Source organism: Poecilia latipinna, unplaced genomic scaffold (assembly GCF_001443285.1).
Source record: "Poecilia latipinna isolate Pla-1442-1.1 unplaced genomic scaffold, P_latipinna-1.0 Scaffold442, whole genome shotgun sequence".
In the NCBI taxonomy this organism is placed as follows: Eukaryota; Metazoa; Chordata; class Actinopteri; order Cyprinodontiformes; family Poeciliidae; genus Poecilia; species Poecilia latipinna.
Window position 1 is genome coordinate 51,912 of NW_015113058.1, and position 15,465 is coordinate 67,376.

Here is a 15,465-nt window from a genome sequence, read left to right on the forward strand (position 1 = left end):
GGAAGGAAGGAAGGAAGGAAGGAAGGAAGGAAGGAAGGAAGGAAGGAAGGAACGAAGGAACGAAGGAACGAAGGAAGGTGAGGAACGAAGGAAGATGAGGAAGGAGAGATGAAAAGAAAAAATGACAAGCAAGGAAGGAAGGATGGATATGAGGAGGAACGGCAGAAAGAAACTTAAAAAGACAAAGAAAGAAGGAACGAAAAATCTAGAAAATCGACTTTAGTTTAAATTTTATTGCTTTCTGAGTCTGACCCAAAGTGAAACAATTTCACATCAATTTCTCAGAGATTTTTTATCATCATCTCTGATCAAACGTAAAGCTGCTTGACCGTCAACGTATCGGTGTGATTTCATGTTTTAGATCCGTTTATCTTTTACTTTAAAACCAAAAGCTCAAAATAAAATGAGTAAATTTAAAAAAGCAAACTAAAAGCTAAGTGGTTTCACGTTTTTTCTCGTCTAATGAAATAACTTTTTACCAGCGTTCAATCAATAAGTCACATGTCTGAGACAATTTCCCAACAAACCACCAGATTCAACAACAGAAAAAAAAGAAAAGCAGCAAAGTGGAAAACAAGTGAAAGCAGGAGAAAAAAATTACAGCATCTTGTTGGAAATAAAAACAAAGGCATCGGTAAAATGTAAAACACTCACCCACAAGACATTGCTGGGGCTCCTGTTGGGATCTGCGCAGCGTTGGGTTTGTCCCAATCAGGAAGTGACGGCTGGAAATCAAGGTTTGAGTGAAAACTGTCATGGATTTTTCCATTCGCAGTTTATTTCCCCTCTTCTTCCTTTCTCCATTTTCTGGTGACTGATCAACAAGCAGCCCGACTCCAGCCAACAAGTCTTCCTACGATAAGCTATCAAAGCCACGCCGCCCTTCCCACCCTGTAATTTACTATAATTCTTCCTAATTATTTCACTATCTGCAGGAGGAAAATGTGTCTTTTCCTGCCCGCTTCGCCCCTGACCCTCCGCTCACAACCGGCTCCACGAGGAAGAGCGGTCCGGCTTTTATCACCACCCTGGATCTACATTTGCCTCCATGTAAATTTTGCCCCGTCTTTCGAGGCCTGCATGCAAACGATAAGAGAGCTCCTCACGCTCAGCGTTCAAATAAAAGAACATAATATCATTATCAGATAGACGAGACAGGACATCAAATTGTAGGAAAAAATTGACCAAAAAGAAGATTTGAAAAGCCAGTTCACACAAACTGCTGATTTACTGACATTTTTTTAAATAGACTGAAAGAGAGTAGTACATATTTGTGAGGAAAAGTGAAAAAAGTGTTGAGTGCATTTGCATTTTTTATTCTGGTACATCTAATTAAAATCTTGTGTAAATGAAGCGATTAACTGTATTAACTGTGATGAGTCGATTATTAAACTAAAAGTCAACTAATTTAGTAATCAAATTGTTAATTGGGCTGCACAGTGGTGCAGTTGGTAGATATGTTGCCTTGCAGCAACAAGGTTCTGGGTTCAATTCCCAGCCCCGGTCTTTCTGCATGGAGTTTGCATGTTCTCCCTGTGCATACCTGGGTTTTCTCCGGGTACTCTGGTTTCCTCTCACAGTCCAAAAACATGACTGTCTGGTTAATTGGTTTCTCTAAATTGTCCCTAGGTGTGTGTGCATGGTTGTTTGTCTCTGTGTTGCCCTGCAACAGACTGGCAACCTGTCCAGGGTGACCCCCACCTCTTGCCCGGAACGTTAGCTGGAGATGCACACCAGCAACCCTCCGGACCCCACTGAGGGACAAGAGTGTAAAGAAAATGGATGGATGAATTGTTAACTGGAGTATACAGACTCTAAAAAAAAGGTAATTTTCTGAAATAACACATTTAGAGCTGTAATTAAATATTCTGTACAAGAATTTTTTCATTTAAGATAAAAAAAAACTCTCAGAACTCAAGTAGTAACTGATTACTCCAATAATAACTCAGTAAAATCAATACTGATTATTATTATTTGTTAGAGAACATCGGTGAACAAAAAGCATCATGACGACCAAAGAACACCGCAGACAGGTCAGGGATGAAACATAAATAAGAGAGCTGCTCAGCTACAAATATACCCAAACACCCAAACTGACAGGCTAAGCATCAACCAGAAAAGCAAACAAAAGGAGAGAATCTGTTGACGGGGCAACCAGTTGTTGTTCCCTCCACAAGTCTGACCTTTAAAGAAGAGCGTCAAAAAGGAAGCCATCGGTTAGGTGCAGCCATAAATAGTCCAGCAAGCCTCTAGAAGACGATGACACTAAAGTTAAACCTTTAGGCCTTCGCTCAAAATGCTGTAAGGAGAGAAACTGCTACTCAGGCCATCCTCACTGTGAGACACGGTGGTGGCAGCATCCTCCTGTGAAGATGTCACGATTATCATATCGGCCAATATTGTTAATTATTGATACGTTTTTTGTTTTAAATATGTCAAATATGACCAAACTGTTTATGTTTCCTTTCCTGTTTTATCCATAGTTTTCACTCCACGCTGTTTATTTTTATTTTTAAGCAGTTATGAGACAGTGATGAAACCTTTAACTCCTAATCCGCAAGTTACTCGAGAGATTGTTACTAGGTAACCACAAGTGACTCTACAAGTTGTTGCTAGGTAACCAAAGAACGACTGATTTAGTTGGTGCCACTCACTGAATTCAAAGTCAGAAATACTTTATTGATCCCAAAGGAAAATTAAATGTTGTAATTCATGTTAATTCAAATCCTTCAAAGAGTTATTGTAGATAGTGGTGGATGTTGGCAGAAAAGATATCTTGTAATATAGTGAATTCAAAAAAGCCTCTGACTAAAGACACTCTGTTTCCCCAAGACAGTCTCATGAAGAGGATGGTGAGGGTTTTATATATATATATATATATATATATATATATATATATATATATGCTTTTCCTCTGACCACACCTGGTTAGGGCTCTAGGGCTCGAAGACGGCGGTAGTTAGCTTAGAAACCAACCCATACCTCCTCCCTCCTGATGTGTTGATCAAATTACCGACTTTGCCTGGATTCACACCACATGATTTATATCACTGTCATAAACAGTGTTTCCCCTCACACCGGAGCAACAAGAAAACGCACAAAAGACGAGATGCTAACATACATAATGCTAGGCTACATGACGGTGCTGCATTGTCTCCATGGTTACTAATGATTATAAGCGTACCTTCTACATAATGCGATTTTTGATGTCTTCCTAATCATACTTACTTGTAATGCAAGTTTAAAAACGTTAGTTTTCTTACCTTCTAAAAAGTGTTTGCCGCAAATCTGCAATTTCACCGCTGCTATCATCGCCGCCATCTTTTTTCATTAAAAGTTATAAAGTAAAATGAAAAATTTGGTTCGCATTCTTGTCCGTTTATGCAACCGACCGCGCAGCATGCTATGACCATATTAAGGAGAAATCAACGGAATAGAAGCAATATTAGATTACAGATATCCGATTTTAAGACTAGCTTTAAAAGAGCGCGTTAGTTGTTTTAACGTCCGTCATGGCGAAGTGGGCGGAGTTCTAGAGAGCGTGACGTCACATGGAAAGGTTCATGTTGGTTAGGCTGCCAGATATATCGTCTCTTGATAATGATCACGTGCCTATCGTGATATATATTGGTATTGATTTATTGTCCAGCCATGGTGGGGATTTTTCTTCTTCAGTAGGAACAGAAGAAGTTTAAACTCTTCTGAAGTTTAAACTTCAGAGAAGTAATTCATAACACTAACTAAACCCAACCGCACTCAGACTTCTGTGTGAACAGTTTACATCCCCAAAGCCAGACCAGAAGAACACAGACGTCACACAGCAGCGCTTTGTTTATGGGAGTAATAATGGAAATTATTACACATTTGAATAAAAGATGTTTGTGGATCTATTTTAAAGTTTACTCAGCAAGGGGAGCCGACAACAAGAGGGAAGTTAATAAAAAGAAAGCACAACTAATGGCAATGACCTTTTGCGGAGAATTCAGAGCAACTTCTGTAGAGAAGTGTTTGGATTGTAGACAGAGCCAAGAGTGGTGGGATTGTGATTTGATGCAGTAACAAACTTTTTTCATAAGTTCATAATTATAATTTTCAGTCATTGTTTACACCCTGATTTATAGCATCTGTCTTTTCAATAACATAAAAGTCATAAAATGAGTCATATCCATTCAAATTGAAAACCAGTTTATTTCCACATATGGAAGTGGCACAGATCAGATTTTTTAGGGTGAAAAGATCAGAATTGGGCCGTTCAGACTGCAGTGAAAATGTTGGGTATATGTCACATATGGGCAAAAGAAGGCATTTACCTGCTGTGTGAACATAACCTTTGTGTGTTAAAATGGTCCAGTTAAAGTACCATGAAAGCCTAGTAAAATTACAGCATCTGGCTTTTTATGGTGCAGAATTATGACGCATGAACTTAGGACATAAAAGTCATACGTTTATAATTATAATTTCCGGTCGTTTAGAGAATTATGAATAAGGTTGAGGCATTTTGCAATAAAAAATGGGCAGAGTTCTGTCTCTAGATGTGCAAACCTGATAGAGACGTACAAAATACTTCAAGCTGAAGAGCAAAATACACTCAATTCTTGTGTTGCAACATATGAGAAATGATTGTGGGATATAAATATTAATTATTAAAAATAGATGCAAAACATAAAGACCTTTAGGATGATGCTCATCCTCAGTGCGGAGTCGATGCTATACAGGTATAAATACCTGACAAGAAATGTAAAGTTTTTTCTTATAATTTGTCTCCTACAAAAGCACAAATGTTACTTTATTTTGTAAAAGATTGAGACATTTTATCACGTACAGATTTGATTAAAGAAATGAAAGAATAGAAGGAATGAGAAACATTTGACTTTTTATTGTAGGTCATAAAAACAAACAGCGACAATAAAAACAACAAGGTTGTAACAATATTTTATAAGGTAAAACATAACAACAGACAATAAGAAAAATTAAATAAACTCAAAATCTTGTTATCTTTCCCAAAAACTGTCCAATGTACCAAAAAGCAAGTGGAGATGGTTTTATTTTATTTTATTTTTTTAGCATTTGAGCAAAAGTCTCAGTTGAGTAAATCTGTGGTTCTGTTAGGAATGTAATGGTTCTGGTTGTGGTGTGTGCACAAAGAGCTGGTCCCAGTTCAGCTCACCTGATGGGCCAGCTGGGAGGACGGAAAGGAGAGGAGGTAACAGACCTGACGCATCGGCGGCGAGGCATTCTGCAGTAGAGACGCACGGTAACCCGCCCCGCCTGAAACACACTTACACCCATCAAACGTACCGGTACCGACTCAGAGACAACATGGCGGCTTCTAACAAAAACGCCGGGAGTTTCACAAGGTCCTACAGGTGAAAGTGACGCAGTAAAATCCCGCCGCGACCTAAAAGTTAATACAGAGAACCGGGACGCCTCAAACATGATCGGTTTAATGACACACACATATATATTACACGCGCTGGAGGCTGCTGTCGGGACAGGCGCTGCCTGCATGTCAGTGCTCAGGTGATCCCAGAAGGAAAAATGCTTGGATTTAGCTTCACGTCGTTTATCTACATTTCCAGTCCTTCTATAAACTCCGGCTGCTGTCCATAGGTGCAGAGCAACGACTGACCTGACTGTGCTGTACAAGGTGGGTAAAATAAACGACATCTGCTACATGGAGGTGAGGTGAGCGTGACTAGCCTCAGTCAGTGAGCGAGATGGAAAAAAGGTGCGATGGGATTGGTCAGCGCGGCACCTGCATTTGCTGTGAGGTCTGGGACTGGTTCTGGGCCGTGACGTCGGGCCCCCTGCTGGCCAGGCGGCTCAGGATGTTCCTCTCGGACATTTGCAGCCGCACGGCCACGGGGGGTATCCTGGCGATGGTGGCTGGCAGACGAGTGACGTCGGCCTTCATGTCGCTCAGCAGCTCCTCCAGCTGTTTGAGGACTGGAGACGAAGCAGAGCAACAGTGACGGCTTATTATCACAAATAACAAAACTAACAAGAACAAAATAAACAGATGCATATAGGGGGTATTATCTATTTTTCATGGGCATAATGCCATTTCATAAAACAACCAAGCTACACTGCAAAAACACAAAATCTTACAAAGTATTTTTGTCTAGTTTCTGTACAAATAAGACAAAACCTATAAGTAGCTTTTCTAAACGAAACAAGAGCTTGTTTTAAGTCAGTACCTCCTTAATGTTGATGAAAAAGTACAAGCTCCACTGGCAGATTATTTCACTTATAATACGGGAAAAATATCTCGTTATAAGTGAAATAATCTGCCAAGGGAACAGGTATTTATTAGTCAATATTAAAGAATTACTGACTTGAAACAATCTCCTATATCCTGATAAAAAGTTAGTTGTAAGTTGGTTTTGTCTTATTACTAGTTACTGGTTTCTATGATTTTCTGACTTTTTATTTTTGTGTTTTTATGATATAAAGCACTTTGAACTGCCTTGTTGCTGAAACATTCTAAATAAACTCGATAAAGATTTAGTATTTTTGAAGTGTGGTAAACTGCCCTGAGATTTGCTTATCAGTTATTACTATTTAAACATATTTTATCTAAACCCTGACAAGCTGGAAAACTCTTTAGACTTTTCACTTCTCAGAAAGTTTAAATCAAAAACTAATTTCACTTATAACAAGACATTTTTCACTGTCTTAGATAAAATAACCTGCCAGTGGAGCTAGAAAAAAATTTTAAATCAATTTTTTAAATACTATTAGAATATATCTTGTTAAAAAGCTAATTGTGTAAGTTAATTTTGTCTTATTCAAAGTGAAGTAAGATATTTGCACAAGAAAGTAAAAACTAGGCAAAAATACTTGGTGACATTTTGGTTTGTTGTCATCATTGCTACAATGTTTCTGCAGATTTCACCAACTCAAACTTAAGGCTTTTTAAGACCACTATGAATTAACTTTAATATCTGTATCATGACAAAAATGTACAAAATAATAATCTACAGCCAAAACGTTCTGATATGTGGTACAGCCGTGAATTGAGGTGAGACCTGGACTTGTCAGTGTTTCAGTTTCTGCTTCAGAAACTCTGACGCTGTTGTCACGCTCCATCCTTTATCGTTTTACTGCCATCAAATCTGAAAGTGCATCAGTGTTTTCTGGCATTTAAAAGGGTTCCTTTAAAAAAAAAAAAATATTTACAGTGAACATGATGCAAATGTATTATCATAATTTCTGCAATGCAGCCACGCAGAATGGGGAAGTTGGTAATTACATCTACCCACGTTTTGTTACATGAGATCATTGTGACAACAGACACACCCTAATATTAATTTGTAACTGACCAAAATCTACAAAACAGAGCAGGATAGTTATTTCCTTTTTTCTTTTTGCTTTGCAGCATGTGACTTACACATCTGCACACACATTTCTGTAAACAGATTACTTGATAGAAATAAAGGTCAGTATCAAAGAGGATTCTTCTCTACATTCTGACATTTAGGGTGACATTTGTCAGTAATGAAAATTATTATCACATGCAACCTCCTCTTCTCTCTTTTCACGCCTCTGCATTGTTGCATTTCATTAAATTAGTACCGTCTTTCACTACAGCAGAAGTCATTTTGTGTCTACCTGCAGAGCCTTTCTGGCGTCGACGCCGTGCAAATTAAACCGTACTGAATGGACAGCTTCCTGTGTCTCTGTTCAGAAGTATTTAATGAATGGAAGTGAAGATAAAAGAAACATGAAAACACAAGTTTGACACATTTAAACGACTCGTTTTTTCCAACAAGCTGATTAGATTCCTTTACAGAAAAAATAATCAAATCTAAAGGTGATAAGATGTGAAGCTAGTGATTGCACACCTGTGAATTTTACCTGTAAGTTTTTTCATTTTCCCACAAATAAACACAGAAAATTAAAACAATGTCATCTGAAACAGAAATTTAAAAACATTTTTTCTCTATTTTGATACATTCAAATTCAAAATTTAAATTACTTAAGCTAGTTGAAACTGAACTGGGCAGTCTTTGCTTCACTAAAAAAAAAAAATACAGTTTGTTCTTTGTGAAACTAATCATATTGATGGAAAAACACCAATATAATTATTTTTTTTTTCAAAATCTAAAAACTGGTTTTGATAGACTGGATTATTTTACACTTTATGATGTTTATCTGTTTTCATTGTGTGAATCACTTTGAACTGGCTTATTACTGAAATGTGCTGCACAAATAAACTTTATTGATTGATAGATTAGCTTGCGACAAGCAGCATGGGGTCTTTCTGCATTGATTTTCCATGTTTTGCATTTGTGGGACTTCTCCAGGTATTCCAGCTTCCTCCAAAAGTCCAAAAACATGATTAAAAACATGTTTTGTATGTATGTAATACAATCATACATACAAAACATGTATTACTACATAAATGTTTTGTATGTAATAATGTTTTTGCCCTTACAGGTATCGGTGTGTGTGATTGTCTTGTATGTCTGTGTTTTCTAATGATCGCTGGAGAGAAACACCAACACCTCAGCATCCTTGGAAGAACAAGCAGGTACAAATGATGGATGAAACGGAGATCTGGCTTCCAGTAAAAATAATAGTAACACATTTGATTTATAACCGCTGTACAATAATAAAGATTAAAAACGACAATAATAATAAATCAGTAAAATATTACACATTAAAAGCAATTTAAAAAAAAAACACTGTTCTAAAGAATCAACAAAGATTTTTGGATGCGTTTCTTGTTTATATTCAACACTTCTACTTTTGCTCTAATCTTGTTTACATCATTTATTTTTAATGATCCTAATAAAACCCGAGCTTGCTTGCTTGTTTTTGGTCAGTATTGATATTTTTCACCTAATCCATACTGTGTCTTCATACATTTTTATGCCTATTTGTTCTGTTCACATTGAGATTTTCTTTACTGAAAGCCTTTTGCCTCCTCTGGAGAAAAACTGAAGCATCAAAGCAGCACCTATTTAAGGCTTTAACAAATTTATTTATCTTCACTTCTTTCTTTTCTCTCAAATAGAATAAAAGCTTTCACAGAATGATGTGAGGATGTCTGAACAGGAAACACATATGTGTTCTATGCACCCTATTCACCTTTATGCAGCACTGCATTGGCAGGCTTGTTTCCAGACATGGACTCTTTGCTGAGGTGCTGATGGGACTCTGCCAGACACTCCACCTCGCTGAAGCGAGTGTTGAGGGCCATGGAGGGGTGAGCCGGGTCCTCCGTCATGTTCAGGTAGGCCGCCCTGCGCAGCTGCTCCTCGATCACCAACGCCTGCTCCAGCAGCTTTAGGAGAAAACAAACCAGAAACACCCAGTGAGGCGTGACTCAAGCAGGCCTGAACTCTTTGCAGTTACTTAGAAAGTTTGTTTCACCTTGAACCTCCGGGCCAGAAACTTGTTCTTGATCTCCAGGAAGTTCCCTCTGCTCATTTCCCCTTTGAAGGGCTCGTTGATGATGGCAAACCTCACATCGTTCTGCACATCCTGCCATCGAGCGTAGCCGTGTCTGTGACATGAGAGTCAAGGGCAACGCAACAGCAACAACGCTGTAGTTTCTGGAGCAAAGACATTTTATGTGACTTTTAAGGACCATCTCTGAACCCAAATAAAATGGATAACTACTACCTCCTATGAAAGTTCAAATAAAACTTTTCTTAATTACATGTTTAGTATAATTATTTAAAGGGGAAGTATTACGCAAAACTCACATTTTGCACATTTTTGTTTTTTCATTTGAGTCTCAAATACTCTTAAAAACAGCTCAAGCACTTAAAAATATAATAATAATAATAATAATAATAATAATAATAATAATAAAAACAGCCAGCTGTCTTTGGAAATAGTGCTTTTTGGTGTCTGGAAAACAAGCCAGTTCAAAAACCTCCTGATTGTTGAGTCACACTGTACTGTTACCTAGCAACACTAGCAGAGCTCCAGCAAGTTTGGTCAGCTGGATTTACCACTGTATTTGCTGTACAATGGCTGCTGGAAAAACAAGTGTTTTGTTGTTGATTCATCATTCAGATATCACTTCCTGCATTCTTGTTGGTTGTGCAGGAGGCTCCATTTCTGCTTTTCAAAGATGCCCGGTTGTATAATTAGAATAGAATAGAATAGAATAGAATAGAACAGAATAAAATAGAATAGAGTTTATTGATTGAGCATTTATTTGCAGCCATTTTCACGTGGGAGTGTTGACATTGAGTTGGGGGGCGTGGCCAGCAGCAGCTTATTTGGATTTAAAGTGACAGAGACTTTAAAACAGCTCAGTCTGACAGGAGCTCAAAATAGGTAAAACTGACCAGACTCGAATCTCGTCATCTAAGAATGACTTTGTGCAAAAACCTTAACATAATATTTCTTCTAACCTGTTTATTGAAGCACAACAGGTCACCATTAAGACAAGAATTAGGTTTTTAAAATGCCAGCAATCACCCATAAAAACTGTTTTGCTAATAAATGTTTTTAAAGGATACTGTATGATCCCAGCCAACAGCCAGTAGTCATGGCGACGGTGCCAAATCTCATAAGTCTTCTTGGTGACGGTGGCGGCCCTCTCTTCATTCTGCCACAGGGAGTGAAGCTCTGGGAAGAAGGGCAGAAAGGTCAAAGAGACAGGCAGGAAACAGAAAAAAAAAAAAAGAGGAAGGAAAGTGCGTCCACCTGTGAAACCACCGTCTGCGATGTTGAACATGAACCTCTGCTTGGAGGCTTTCTTCTTCTCCTCACTGATGTTAACCGCAGATGCAGCTGTTGCTCCCTCTTTGCCGTTCTCGCCATTCTGCAGTTTTCCAGAATCGTCTGTTTTCATCCCGTCTTTCTCCTCTTTTTGCTCTACAAAGTGTAAAGAACCCATCAGTACTCTTCAGGATCAAGATAGGCAACACATTTGGTTGCAAATACAAAGAAAAACAAAACAAGAAAATATATATATATATTTTATTTTTGGTTGAACTGGTGTCCCCAATAATTCACATCATTCCTGTGCAAAGGCATGAATGTTTTATTGTCCATAAAACACAAGAGTTAAGACTCCAGCTTCCACCTCGGCTGACCAGCTCAGATTTATTAGACTAGAACTATTGTAGTCGAGGTTCTGCTTGTACTTGGCAGAACTGCCAAAACAGTATTATGTCCATCTTCTCTATTTTGTCAAAAGCCTCCACACAACCACCCAGGCAATGACCCATGCAGACGGGATGACAAAAGACAATCTGAGACTATTAACCCTTAACAACAAAACACAGAACTATAGCGATGCAGAGACATAAGCTGGAATCCATCATGTCCTCCAGATTGATTGCATTTTTAATTTAAGAAACCTCTGGTATGTTTACACGTATCACATGGTTGTTGTGGGCGTCGCCCACCAGTGTAGGTGTATGTCCACCAAACTTTCACAATAAAAGCTTTGAAAGTTAAGGAGAACATTCTGTGTATGTTAGTGGGACAGTAGGCAAAGTAAAATAATGTAAAATAAACAGAAATAAAGATAAAGTCATTATTATTATTATGTTTTATAATCATTAAGAAAATTTTAATATTTTACAATTAAATATTTTTTATCTTTTTAATAATAAAAAATATATATAATAGGATGAATCATGGGATATTTCACCAAAATCAGAAAATTTTATCCTCTTAAAAAAACATCTGAGGATTTTATTTAATAAAATGTGATTTGATTAATCTGATTTGAGTAATATGATGATTATTATTACTGCTATTATTGGCAGAACTGCCAAAACAGTATCAGTGTCCACTCACACAACCATTATTAATAATAATAATATTAATAATAATACACATCAACTTCTGTAAACAATAATTATTTTGTTATTTTCAACATGAGACTATGATGGCAGCCATCAAGAATATTTTGAGAAAAACCTTGAAAAATTGAAGTTATTTCTAAATTTTTGGTAAAAGGTTCTTGATGTTACTCTATGGACGGTTAATTGTTCCTTTTAAATTGGTGATAAGGAACTGCAGATGCACATAAAAGTTTTGCTAATACACCTTGCTGAGGTATATTAGACTGGAGCATTGATGAAATCTTATAAAGTAAACTAATATTTGAACATGTATCATGAACAGCAGTGGTGAATATTTGTGTCCAAACCTTTTTTGTCCTCTGCTGGAGACGTAGTGTCCATCTTCTCATCTTTGCTGTCTTCAGCTAAAATTAACAGAAGCAGAACGAGAAGCTTAAAAAGTAAAAGAGGAAGTCACAAGAGCGACATGAGGACACAGTTACAGTGAACACTCTTGTGTTGTTGCAATTGTGCTCCGAGTTTGATATATTATAAATACAAACTGTCGAGCCTGAAGTTGTTGAAATCCTCCGATTTGAATACTTTTGTTTATGAAACCTGCAACGTGAGCTGGAGAAAGCAGGTACTTCCCGTTCATTTACATAGATCAGCTAAAATGCAGCTTTTTGTACTGAATTTGAAATAACAAAGACAGTATTATTCCAGGAACAGTGTGCATTGATAAATAATGACTTAGTTCAAGCAGGGGTCAGTGTAACAGGTAAGAAGCTCCCCACACTGTCTAAGGGGAAGCTTACTGAAAAGCTGAGTTATCTCAGAAATAATAAACATGAAAATCAAATTTTCTCCAGTTTATCTAAGGGTTTGCCCAAAGCATTGATCGTGTAAATTATAAAATAATTCTGATAATTAAATACCATAACATTGATCTTCATGCCACCTTGATGAAGTAAATTATGCAAAAGGAGCTGAGTAGAAGTCTGACATTTTACTTTAGCTATAAGCCATAATCATTAAAATTAACAAATGTGATTGCTTGAAATGTGTGCATGATATGTTTAATGAGTCTATGCAAGTTTTGAACTGAATTACTGGTATAATTTTTTTTTATTCCTTTATTTAACCAGGTAAACCCCATTGAGATCCAGATCTCATTTTCAAGGGGGACCTGGGCTATGTGGAATAATGTCTCATATCTGTGAGTAAACAGTATTTTTTTTAACTTTAAAAGACTTTCGTATTTTCTAAGTTAAGTAAATGTTATAAATTGTAAATAAAATGACAGAGTAGTGTGATAAATAGTAAACATGCAAAGGTGCGGGTGGAAGTAGAAACTTATTAAAACCCATCAGCAACATCACAGTTATGACCTTTTCATATTTATGAGTAATACAGCAGGATAACTTAAGTCAGACTCTTGATTAATGCAATACATCCAATGATAAGCTTACAATATCCCCACAGGTAACAACAATAATAATGTTGCTACTGATGCGGATAATGCCATAATAACAACAATAACATAATAGATTATTCTTTAAACACAAGTTTGAACTGATTTTTTACATCCTGACCTTTTGACCTGTCCTCCTCTGAGTCCATCCTGCTGTCTGAACCGTCGCTCTTGTTGTTAGCAGAGGCCTCTTTCTCGGCTGCAGCCTTGCTCTTCTCATCTTTCTCTTTGCTCGTGTTCTCACCATCTTTCTCCTTCCCTTCATCGCCTTCGTCTTTCACCCTCCTCTCTGCTCCCAGCTCGTCTTTCTTTTCAGAGGCAGGGGATTTTTCTGATTCATCTGGGATTTCAATAATCTGGTTGAAAATAAAAAACAGATAAAATTATTGTTATGTCAACTAAACTGCTGATTTGAGTACAAAATAATTCATACCTCAGGGTCGTCTCCCTTTTTAGTCACTTTGCTTTCTTCTCCTTCTTTTTTAATCTCATCCTTGTCCTCTGATTTAGATAAATCCTCTGGAAATCATAAAATAAGTCAACACATCATGTATTTTAAATATTTAACAATAAACAGCATCATTCATATTAAGCTTTATTATGACTACTGCCACAAGAGGGCGCCAGCTCTTTGAGATAAAACCATCTTTCAGTGAAAAAGGTATAAATTTAATTAAGGCTTTATGAAATGCTAAAACTAAGGGAAATTACACTTATTACAGATGTGTTAGAACAAAATAAGCTGAGTGTAAAACATATTTACTGCAGAAACAGAGAAGTAAATCTCATCAAAACAAGCAGGCAGTGTGTGTTTACCTGGGATGGGAGTGTTGGGCTGTGTGTCTGCAGGCGTCCCAGTGGACGGGGTTTTCGGGTCTTCACCTGCAGCCAAAGCTGCCGCTCTTTTATTTTCCTCCAGCTCTGCCATCCAGGGCATCGACCACTGACCGTTCACATGTTCAAACTCCTGAACCTGTTCAGCCAGAACCACAAGTCAGCCAGGGAGTCTGTCTCTCCTTTAAGCCGCAGACAGCCTGACCTGGAGGCGCGATCGTATCTGTGTGAAGCATACTTTTTTCCTTATAAGTGACATCACCCCGATGCGAGTGAGCACGTGCTGCCTCGACAGACCCTCACGTGGGACACCATCTGCGAAGGTTTCTGCTCCATCGGCTCCCGGCTCACAAAGATGTCGCATAAACAGAGACACATAAGCCCTGGAGGAGGTCAAAGTGTAAACAGTAGTGAAGACTGGAAGCAGATGCAGATTTCTGCATTATTCAGATTCATATATTCTCTAATATGGTTATTTTGCAAGTGCTGATTAGGATTTTTCATTTTAAATACTAATGGTAGTTATCCACCCCTTTAATCGCCGCTATGTTACAGCTGATTCATCACAGCGTAGTCTGTCATCAGTGCTAAGGCTGGTTAGCATAACCACCAGTGACGGCAGATCAACAGTTTTCCTGTAAGGGTAAGTTGTTGCTCCACCATTAGAACATTGAGCAGGAAGTACACACACTTGATTGACAGCACTAAGGCCCTCCTCCTGGCTGTGATTGGTTGTTTTGATCAGGACCAGTGCGTTTTAGCAGACCGCACTGGGAGAAGAAAGAAGAGCTCATTTTTTATAATAAACTGCTAATTTAGGCAGCGTTCTCACTGGAGCATTGAGTGACACAATTCTGATTTTTTCGACGTAATGCGACCTGTATCTGATCTTTTTATGACAATCTGAACAACACAAGTCAGATTCTTTTCAAATGCGACTCTTGGATATCTGACACGTATTCAATCTTCTCAAATGTGACCTGAATCCTAACGACCAGGCCCTGAACTCAACATTCATTGACACTCGATAATCGTCATTATTCTGCGCCCTGATAGTCGCAAGCAGGAAGAAAAACAACAACCATGGAGGATAATAACGAGGATTAAGTTGTTGAAGTTCTGACTCTGGTCAGATAACAACTTCAAAATCGTAAGCTACGCTCCACCGTTAGTATCCATGTTTACTTCCACAAACACTGAGCACTTCTTCTTCTACTTTCTTATGGCGGTTGGCGAAACTGACCACGTAATGTTATTGCGCCATCTACTGTGCATGCAGGACACTTTCAGTTCACACTGAATCTCACATACAAGTTGCATCGACCACGGCAAAAAAAAAAAAAAAAAAAAAAAAAAAAATTGAATTGGGGCCCTTCAAAATGCGGGGGAAAGGGAAAA

General features: G+C 37.9%; 2 protein-coding genes across 6 annotated transcripts in view; both read right to left on the reverse strand.

Moving 5' to 3' along the window:
- ptpn6 (protein tyrosine phosphatase non-receptor type 6) overlaps positions 1 to 908 on the reverse strand; it is a 38,095-nt gene extending 37,187 nt beyond the window's left edge. The window contains exon 1 of the mRNA XM_015038438.1: positions 655 to 908. Coding sequence (XP_014893924.1) covers positions 655 to 665 — 11 coding nt within the window. The 5' untranslated portion in view covers positions 666 to 908. The remainder of the gene's footprint in view (positions 1 to 654) is intronic.
- A 3,953-nt stretch (positions 909 to 4,861) lies between these two features.
- Positions 4,862 to 15,465, reverse strand: part of chd4b (chromodomain helicase DNA binding protein 4b) — a 34,083-nt gene continuing 23,479 nt past the window's right edge. For 4 of the 5 annotated variants that reach the window (XM_015038444.1, XM_015038442.1, XM_015038443.1 and 1 more), the window contains exons 31-40: positions 14,306 to 14,450; positions 14,050 to 14,206; positions 13,667 to 13,752; positions 13,355 to 13,589; positions 12,128 to 12,184; positions 10,669 to 10,839; positions 10,482 to 10,590; positions 9,379 to 9,511; positions 9,094 to 9,289; positions 4,862 to 5,946 (exon numbers count right to left, since the gene is read on the reverse strand). In XM_015038444.1, the coding sequence (XP_014893930.1) occupies positions 5,744 to 5,946; positions 9,094 to 9,289; positions 9,379 to 9,511; positions 10,482 to 10,590; positions 10,669 to 10,839; positions 12,128 to 12,184; positions 13,355 to 13,589; positions 13,667 to 13,752; positions 14,050 to 14,206; positions 14,306 to 14,450 (1,492 nt within the window). In that variant the 3' untranslated portion in view covers positions 4,862 to 5,743. Of the gene's footprint in view, positions 5,947 to 9,093; positions 9,290 to 9,378; positions 9,512 to 10,481; positions 10,591 to 10,668; positions 10,842 to 12,127; positions 12,185 to 13,354; positions 13,590 to 13,666; positions 13,753 to 14,049; positions 14,207 to 14,305; positions 14,451 to 15,465 lie in introns of those variants that run through there. The other variant, XR_001425754.1, reaches the window with a different exon arrangement.